This window comes from Cyprinodon variegatus, unplaced genomic scaffold (genome assembly GCF_000732505.1).
Source record: "Cyprinodon variegatus isolate N-32 unplaced genomic scaffold, C_variegatus-1.0 Scaffold272, whole genome shotgun sequence".
Lineage (NCBI taxonomy): Eukaryota > Metazoa > Chordata > Actinopteri > Cyprinodontiformes > Cyprinodontidae > Cyprinodon > Cyprinodon variegatus.
Window position 1 is genome coordinate 516,862 of NW_015150725.1, and position 10,358 is coordinate 527,219.

Here is a 10,358-nt window from a genome sequence, read left to right on the forward strand (position 1 = left end):
TTGGGAAAGTTTATCTGTTCAGCTTCTCCTTGTTGCTCAAATACCTATTCTGAGGACAATTTACTGGACAGGACAGAAAAAAACAAAAAAATCAAAAGAGCTTTGATGTATGTTTCATTCATGTTATTATTTTCCTATTTAGTTCATTAATCTTTGTGGCTATTTTTTGTAGAATGAGTAAATTGTTTGTGTTTAGTTAATTGTCTTTGGTGTGTTGTTTCTTTCTTTTTTTTACTTTAGTTTATTCCAGTTTGACCATCAAGTGGAAACAAAATGATTATTCTTTATGTATCATAAGCTTATAAATTTTTCTCCATGTGAGCTTTTAGTTGTGATGAAGAAATGTAAAGCAGCTGATTTTACTCATCATCTAACTTTCTTCACCTTCTACCGGTCCTGGATGACCTCCGTCATTCTATGGGGGTGTGGCCAACACCTTTACAGCCTCTACTTTGGGGTAGCTGATGCCTCCACGCCATCTTGGATGAAGTTCTCCAGATGGACTTCCTTCGCTTACTTCTTCCATGTTCTTTGACCAGGAGATTTCATCCAATATATATAATCAGGGGGTCCCCGCTCCATCTCGCCATCAGTTTGGGGGTCCTTGGCCTGGAAAACTTTGAAGACTCCTGGTTTAGATCCTTAACAACCTCCAAACTTAGCAGGAGCTGAAACTGTTGATACGAGGCAGGACAGATCCATGATTTCATGTTTTTTTCAGTTTATCCTTCCCTTACTGTCTGAATATCACAACTGAAATGAAGCCTAATCAGACTAGGCAGCGTTTTTAACTCTCAATAAAACTGTAAAATCAGCAAAGCTCGGCACAGATTTAGTTACGACTAGAAAGAAATGATTGAATTTAAATGATCAATTCAACTTAAATATGACTGCAGACAAATCTGCTATAAAACTATATTTTCAAATGATAAATATTTTCAGACAGATCTATGCTTAACATGGTTTGACTTGCAAATGTATAAAATACAGGCATCAGTTTTCTTCTAAGCCGCTGATATTGCCTCTGTTCCCTGCATGCTCGTTGTGTTATTTTAGTGAAGGACAGAGATGTAAAGTGTGCAGAATGACCGTGGCTGGTCTAACATATTCCATAAAACTGTTATCAACTCCATAAACGAAAAAAACAACAACAAACAAACAAGGACAGATCATGTCCTGCTGACAGCTGTAAAATACAGCTCTGTTGTTTTACAACTAAAACATTTTTACTGGCTTAAATTCCTCATGTAAATCACAGCTTTAGGGTAAATGAACTCCATCATAAATGAACATTTAAAGATTACTTTGATCATCAGAAAATCAGTTCAAATGTCTTCTGTTTTTTAACTTTTAAGGCTTGCTGTAAAAACGCAAAATTTCGAAATTTCGTTTTATTCGGCTCTCGTGACATTTCCATTTTCTTAGAGTGCAGCAGTGACCTAATGTTAACATTGTGGGAGAAAAAACATGGTGTAAAGGATTGAACTAACAGATTCTGCAGAGTGGGAGAATAGAGATGGAATGAAGCAGAATGATGAGAAATGGGTCCCCATGTCCTCCAGCAGTCTAAGCCTATAGCAGCAGAACTTTATAGTTAGAATAGATTTTGAAACCAATTAGACTTTAATATTTTTACTTGATAATTTTATTTAACAGGAAGAAAAAGACATCAATACAATCTATAGTAGGGAAAATGTGGCCATCATGGTTTTCTTTACACAGTTGAAAAGTGTTGGACTTTTACTTTAGATTTTATTTGGGTTTTAAACTGTTTGCTTGTTGCTGTTTAGTTTTTTTCTAGGGCTTATTTTATGGTCCCTTCAATCTTTACATCCAAGTCCTTTTTGCTTCAATCTTTCAATGTGAAACTTTTCTTAATTTATCTTTAGTGGGCTGCATCAATATTTATGCATGATTTCCTTTTTCTATTTCAGTTCATATCTTAAGCTTTTCTTTTCCAATGTGTAGAATATTTTTAGACCTTAAAGTTCCCTCCAAAGCCTGCCCTGTCATAAAGAAAATAGTTAAATTTTAGTTTTGTTCTTTTAGACAAAAGAAAGATTGTTTAATCTATTATAATAACTTGCCTCCTTAATGTTATTTCTCTCGCAGCTGTCGCTCCTTTCTGACTTTGGTTTCCGAGGTGTTCTTCTCTACATCGATCCCTGTGATGCTCCGCCTGGCCGAAGCTTTAGGCATGAGGCCTTCAGAGTTACCTTAAACTCTGGAGGAAACCCTTCCTTTGGTAAGGGACTAGTTCTTTTCTTTCTAAATGTATCAGTAGAATATTATTCTGAATAAAATCAAATCATCTGAATTCTATTCTGATGATTTTTCTTTATTTTTGGCCAATTAATGGCCATCTGGGTTATTTTGTTTTTTCTTTCTTTTTCTTGTATTTTTTCATGGAAAATATAATTTATTGTCAAAACAATGAGGGAAGTAAATGTTGCCATGTTGCTGCAGCAGACAGCTTCCTGAGCGCATCTTGTCCATAAGTGGATTGTGTATTTGAGTAATAAGTGAAAAGCAAAGCAAAAGCAAAATGTCTTTAACCATGAAAATAACGCTATATAAATGAAACAATAAATAAAGTAACTGGTTTCAGGGCCTGATTGATAAACATATGAGACTCTTCTAAACTGGTCTGAGACGTGTTATGACCTCACTTTCTGGACCTTTTTTTGTTTTACTTGCTATGTGTTGTTTAATATTCTTCTCTAGATTTACATATTTTTTTTGTATTCCTAGTTTTGCTCTTCCTGTTTATATCTTTTTCCTTCATAACTGGTGTTGTTTGTTCCCCTGGTCTAGTTTCAGTTAGTTTTTTATCCTTAGGTTGTTTTCGGTCCCTCCTCTTATGTTGTAGTCCCTTCCTTATTTTCTAGTCTTTAATTTATTTCCCTTCAGCCTTATTTAAGTTCTTTCTAGTTACCTTTATATCCTGCTGTTTCCTCTCATTCTCGCTGCCCCCTAGTGTCCGTTCCTTTCCCCTTTGCTCCTTCTAGCAGCTCTGTCGGCACCTGCTCCCTATTAGCTAATCAGTCCTCCCATTGTCTCCCATATATACACCACCTGTAGAGTTACTCATTGCCGGTTAATTCCTCCCTTGTGTCTCCTATTTTTTTGGTTCCTGAGTTTCTTGTTGATCGCTTCTGGACCATTATTTAACTTTATTAAATTTTGGAAGAAATCGTCTCTGCCTCCTTAGCTCTGCATTTGGGTCCACAACTACCATCCACTAAACTTGACAAGACAAACTTGTCTCAGATAAGCTTAACATTTTATTGCTTATTTGATTCATTATGTCTTTACAATTAAATTTAATATTTCTAATCATCAAAGGAACTTTATTTGTGGTCGTTTTGCAGTATCATTTAATTCTTAAGCTGAGCTGGATGTCCGTCGCTTCTGAGTATCAACAAAATCCATCATGAATATAGATACATTTAGGCATTTAGCAGACGTTTTTGTCCAAAGCGACTTAAAAAGTAGCATTAGAATGAAGGGTCTTGCCTCAGGACCCACACTGGCAGCTCATCCCCACTGTGGGGATTCAAACCCAGAGCCTCCTGTGTGCAGGATTACAGGCCAATACTGTAGATCAGGGGTCACAGTGACGCCCCGTGTGCGCGGCTGTAGCTCTGTGGCACAGGGTGACATAAAATCAAACATTGAGCCCTTTCTAAAAGCAAATGTTTATGGTCAAATAACACTATTTAAAAAATATCCTTACATTTTGAAATTAATAAGGTTTTTTCCAATACCTAACTTTTTCATCAGTGTGATAAAGATGCAGCAAAATGACAGAACTTACATTTAAATGCACGCGGTTCCTGTACCAGGCCACTGTTACACCATGATGCCAAATTCCAGCAAGTCTGAACTTAATGCAGACTCGTTGTTTAAGGGCTGCGCATTCCACTGGCCTTACCCACTACGGGGTTTGGAATGGAACTTAATATGGCGAACCCTCGCCAGGAATGCGCAAACAGAGGGTTAGTGCTCAGGGTTAATATTTAGGGGGCAAAGGGTCAATTAAGAAGGCTATTTAAAAAATATTTTTCAGGAAAAACTGGCATAATTAGATTAGGCATTCAAATTAAAGCTGTAAATGGACCTGCCAGGACTGCCATGAGTTTGTAGTCGGTTTGTGAGTGATCTGATTATCAGACTGTGCGTATTATTGAGAGAAAAAGAGGATGTTAAAATCTAATTTTGATAAGGCTGGGCTGACCATGTGATAACATTGTTTTCCTGCAAGAGACTAAGCATAAGAAGATGAGTTCACTGTGGAAGTGGACGAATTTACACTATTAGCAACTATAATCCGGTAAGTAGTGGTGTTTAGTTTTCAGAGAAGAACCAAAGTGTGCCAAGAAAATATTCCCAGGCAGAGATCTAACTAAAAAAAGAACTCCACTCATTTGTGATTGTGAAATTATAGCTCACACCTGCCGCAGGTTTCCTCCACAATCATCACATTCTTTAGCTCCTAAAGCTTCGATCCAATTAGGCACAAATGTTGAGTTAGTTGTTACTCATGACTGCCTAAGATTAAACTTTATTTAAGTTAAAAGTGTTATATATAAACATAACTAATAATAAATACTGTAATATAGAAATAAGTCAAAATGTTTAAATGTAGCATATTTAAGTCAGTTTTTAAAGTGTTCTCTCACAGGCTCTCGTACCTTACCTTGGCCTCAGGCAGAGGGCGGCGTATATTTCTCTCCGTTCTGCTGTATTTAAATTAGCCTCCCAGAACACTCGTCCTCTTTGACCCCAGTCCTGTCCCCACTTCCTGTTTTTATGCTGGGTCTGATCAGCAGGGATGTGTCATTACCACTCAAGTATCCTTGGTCCTTGTAATAGCCGGAGTGCCACAGTGTGAAGACCTAGTGGAACCCCGGCAGATGTCTGGAGCTGCTGTGTGGCGCATGAAGGGGGGGGGGGGTCTGTATTTCACTGGAAGAGAGACAGATGCTGGCTATCCCGTCAGATGGCAGGTTCCTCATCAAGGTTCTCGCTGTTAAAAGAGCTCATGAGACTAGAGAGATGTTAAAGGAGACTTCATTGCTCATATCTGCCAAAGACGGTTCAAAGATGAAGGTTATTTTCAGAAATTTCATTTAACAATTAACCCAAAGAGAGAAGCTATGATTATGTCTTTATAAGGACTTTATCAGCGCATTTCTAATTCTGTTTCAAATTCACAGTACGTCATCTTAAGGCACTCAGACATTTCAGTCAAATCGCACAATCAGACTGGACTAAAAATAGCGCCATAAGAGGTCCTGTTGGTTTTAAGTTTGTTATCTAAACCAGCTTTTATTGGCCAGTTCCCGTCCATTCGTTACTAAGGTCCCTTAATGCCCCACAGCAAATAAAATGTACACAACTTAGACTAAATATTATATAAGATATTAATATGTATATACATATTTATATGAATGTGTCTGTATAGATAGATAGATATATTAACATCTATATGTCTTAAGACATATAGATGTTAAGACATGAAAGCTCCTAACCATCCATGGAGGGTACCACCCCAAATCCAGCACCCTGAGACTGTAGGCCAGTCGTAAGGCGGGATGCTGAGGACTAATGAGCGTTAGAACCACTATCCAGGATGAACTATCCAAGATCCATAAGTAAATGAAGGACAAGGCTCCAACAGACGACATCCTCACTGAATGTCTCAGACAATGGGGAACAGAAGATGAGGTGCCAGAGACTCCGTCATGGGAGGATCCGCCCCTACATGGGATGAACCACCGGAGCATAACCAAAGTGGCAGATATCAGGAAATCCTACCAATGTCTAGACAAAGCCGGACCGAAGGACAACACAGAGGCACTCATCATGGCTGCACAGGAGCAGGCCCTAAGTACCAGAGCAATAGAGGCCCAGATCTACCACCCCAGGCAAAACCCCAGGTGCAGAATGTGCAAAGAGGCCCCTGAGACAATCCAACCTATAACTGCAGGGTGGAAGATGCTGTCAGGGAAAGCTAACATGGAGCGCCATGACCAAGTGGCTGGGATAGAATACAGGAACATCTGTGCAGAGTACAGCTGGAAACCCAAAGGTCAAAGTGGGAAACGCCTCCAAAGATGGTAGAGAATGATCGAGCCAAGATCCTGTTGGACGTCCAGATACAGACGGACCGAATGGTGATGGCAAACCAACTGGACGCTGTGGTGGTGGACAAAACGCAGAGGAAAGCCGTTGTGGTTGCCATAGCGATACCAAGTGACTGCAACATCAGGAAAAAGGAACATGAGAAACTAGAGAAACACCAGGGGCTCAGAGAAGAGCTGGAGAAAACCTGGAAGGTCAAGGTATCAGTGGTACCAGTGGTCATTGGGGCCCTCGGGGTAGGGGCCCCCAAACTGGAGGAGTTACAGCAGATCCCTGGAAATACATCAGACATCTCGGTCCAAAAGACTGCAGTTCTAGGAACAGCAAAGAACCCTTAATATATTATATTATTATAATATATTCCCCCCTTTTTTTCTTCCGAGTTTGGGTTCTCCTACTCAACCAATGTTCACTTTCACTGGTTGAGTAGCGAACAGCCGGTTTACCCGTCTGGCTTCATTGTCTCCTGTGTATCTCTTTAGGCGGCTGGCCGAGGCTTGGAGCCTTTGTTTGACTCCTTCCAGTGCTTCAGGTATGGGCATCTAGCTGTACCTGTTGGGTACTTGCTCTTTCATTGCACCTCTTAGAGCCTCGGTTAATTGACTCACTTCTTTCCTTGTTGCCTTGATATTATCCTCCAGCCTTCTTTTCCATGGAGGGTATTTCATCACATGGTTGTTCTTACAGCCAAGCATCTCTAGGATCCAGTGTCAGGTGGTGGGGAACCAGATATCAGATCGGCTACTGGAACAACACGAAGGAAAAGGACAAGATGCGAGAACAGGGCTCTCTCTCTCTATGATAAGCAATTGTTTATGTATTTATCTTTTTATAATAAAGAAGGTAGAGTGATAAGATGTGCTCCCCTCTTTATTTTTTTTATTTTCATTTTTTTTTTTTTTTGGCTCAAAGAGGATAATTATATTACAGGGCAAAGCTGGCTGGTTTGTGATTATCAGATTGTATTTCAGTTTTTGCATACTTAGTATAGTCGGACTGTGATGAACCCTGAGAATATCTCAGTCGAAGGTATAAATGCCCCCTTGCAGAAAAATCCCGTCGGGTTTTTTCATCCTTATTCACTCTCAATGAGCGCTAAGCAACAGGATCTCTTATGACTCTTTAGTCCGATTTATTGTATACTGTTTTGTTATAACAAAAACCTTTTGGCTTTAGTCATATTGATGTATAGTCAGCGTTTTCATCTGCTATATCTGAGGGTCAGAGTGGCTCAGTTTTGTTTACCTAATATTTTAAACTATGAACCATTATCCTTTTTATTTTTAGTTCTAATCTTTTGTCTGGTGCTGCCTTAAACAAACATTGGCTCCAATGGTTGAATAAATCTATGACTGCTACTCTAAAGAAACATTTATAACTGTTCTATCAGATATTAAAGTGAAATAGTAAAGGTGAAGGATCATGCTGCCTTTCAGAGGAAAGTGGTTAAAACCTTTGAAAGGTAGTGAGAACATTTCATCCGGTGTTTTTCTGCCAGTTTCTTTACTGCAGAGAGGCTAGTTTCAGCTTCAGTGCGCCTCCAGGTGATTGTGGTACTTGGTCTGCACCTGGAGGACCTGGATTCATCCCTGTAGTCAGGAAAGTAGGAAGCTAATGTGACCAGTTTTAAAAATATATCTAAACCTCCTTCTCCGTTAAGTTTATATGACAGCGTCGCTGTTAATAAAAATGGAAAGACCCTCTTGTGCTTCATTGAAACGTGGCGTTCTTCATCCGAGGTTTAGAAGAACAAACTGTGGAAAATTAAAAATTTACAAAAGTATTTATGTTCTGGTGGGAAATAGTTTCTAGATCCAGAGTCAAGCAAAGATTATCAAAGGGAAGAATAACCTGAGCCACTCCAATGATAAGCTTTATACATTTTTTTCTAAAGTACATCTGCCTGAAGAGGAGTCTGATAACTAAAAGATCTGCCTTATCTACTAAATTATCTGAGCAATCACTTTATACTGTTTAAAGGCAGTTAAGATGCAGAATGCTATTTATACTGTTCTGTTTATTAAGGAACTCTTTGGATTTTCACCTCTAGAGCTCAGCAGAGACCCCAAAACCTCCAGATGTTTAATAAAAGATGAATTTCCTTCCTATCAAACAAAATTAAATGTTGTTTGATTTTCTGACCATAGTCCAGAACTAAATCTGAAATGTTAAAGATGAGGACAGATTTCCTCACAGGCTGAATTCTTCAGTTCGCAGACTTGGCTAATATTACAGTAACTGGACCAACTGTTGGGTTCTTAAAGTTTTAGTTTGAAGGTGAACAAAAATACACAAATAGTCTATCGTCGCTTTTGATTTTCTTTACTGTTAACTAATAAAGTTTTCAGTTAATTGAACAACCGTGTCAATCACTGGTGTAAAGATTTGGGGAATATTTATTATAGCTTCATTTTCTGAATGCAATTATTAGGCGAGTGTAAATTTTTGAGAGCAAATGTCTTTTGCCAAGTTCAGAAAAAAAGTAAATTTTGTCACATTTTGAATCCTTTAGTGTTCAAGAAGATCCTTTGGTCCTTTGGTATAAACTAACTAAAAAAAAAAAACCAACCCAAAAACACATTAAGCTTAATTAATCTGGGTTTTTTTCAGTCATACTATCTAAATATGAGTTCCATCTGATCTCTTAATATCATGAATAATTAGCACTCCTCCTGATTATCTCTGTTACCTGCTTTCATTCAAGCTTTAAATGACTCCTCGTGGGTCGAGAGGAAAATTGGATCCATTAGAGCCGTAAAGGGATCCTGGCCATTAGTCTGTTAATCTTTGGTAAAACCTATTTAACATGTGCTATAGTCCAACAATCCAGTAATGTGTTGTTTTAAGGCTGCAGGATGCCTTATTATATGATAATTATCAGAGAACATTAAGAAAAATCGGATCCCAGCCGAGTTGAGGCCAAACGCAGCCCTGGCCAGCTTGTAAAATGTTTGTTTCCAGCAGGCAAAGGCACATTGTGCAAATCGTCTGCTGTTTTGTGAGATCTTTAAAGAGCTTTTTCAATGCACCTGTTTTGGGTTTAGAAGCTTTCAGCTTTCAGACCCTCGGTGTTTTAAGAGCTTTAAAACAAGCTCGGTTCTCAGGAGTCAACAATGCCTCCTTTTTCAAATGGAAGAAGAAGATACAAAAAGCTGTGAGTAGAGCTCCCCGGTGGAAACGCTGCCAATGGAGGAGCTGTTTGGAGTCAATATAATTTCATTGTTTGCCTGGGTGCCGTATAATGTTTCCCCAGAATTTACCTCCACCTCTCAGTTCATTGTTTAGTCTTTGTTGTCTCTCACTATCCTCCCTCACATCCTCCTTTCTCAGCTTGTTAATTTGACTGTTCTTTGAGTTTTCAGCCTGCTGAGCTGTACAGAAAAACAAACCCTCAATCATCTCTCCCAGATCTGCTGTATATGATGATGTTTACTTGTTTGTGTAACAGTGGAGTGTAATTTGAATACTTATGGACATCTTACACAACCAACGTCTTAGTATGTGTCCTAATCTTTCTTTGCAAGCAGCATCGATGGCTTTAAAGATTCCCTTCTTCTTAATGCTCCATGACCGGTGTAGAGTTACATGTTTTTAACATTTTTTTTTTTTGTAACACTACCAAATTAATTTACAAAGTGAGGGGATAAATCTGCATGCAGGTTCCTGCAGAGACTGCAGTGTTTGCTTTGATATCATCAGCAGGTGTTCACTGTCAGCATCACTCTGCGTTGCAGCAGCATTCATCTGGCCTGATGTGCACCATGCTGCTGTAGCATTCAATTATTATTGGAAAAAATGTCACAGCTGGAAGTAAAAGAGAATATAAAAAAAAACCAAACGGAACCAAATTTCTCAGATTAAAATTAGGGTTGCACAATATAATGAGCCCCCTATCGGTATCGGCCTTAAAACTGAATATCGGACATCGGCCACCCCACCGATATTTAACCCGATATTTGAAAGTCTAAAAAGAAAAAAAAGTATACTACTTCTTCTTCCTCAAAAACTTCTTTTTTACAGACTTAAAAACTTCTAAAGACGAGGGAAAAAATATTGATCCATTAAAATATCCCAATATCTTCATATGCTGATATATTGCCATTTAAAAACACCATATCAATCTCTTTTACTAATGAAATATTGCTATACACTCACCGGCCACTTTATTAGGTACACCTGTCCAACTGCTCGTTAACACTTAATTTCTAAGC

The 10,358-nt window shown here is 38.6% G+C and overlaps 1 protein-coding gene across 1 annotated transcript in view; it reads left to right on the forward strand.

Annotated features, from left to right (window-relative positions):
- The window catches only part of naaladl2 (N-acetylated alpha-linked acidic dipeptidase-like 2), a 576,898-nt gene that overhangs the window by 275,107 nt on the left and 291,433 nt on the right, over positions 1–10,358 (forward strand). Inside the window, exon 9 of the mRNA XM_015382993.1 lies at positions 2,113–2,245. Within this exon, the coding sequence (XP_015238479.1) occupies positions 2,113–2,245 (133 nt within the window). The remainder of the gene's footprint in view (positions 1–2,112; positions 2,246–10,358) is intronic.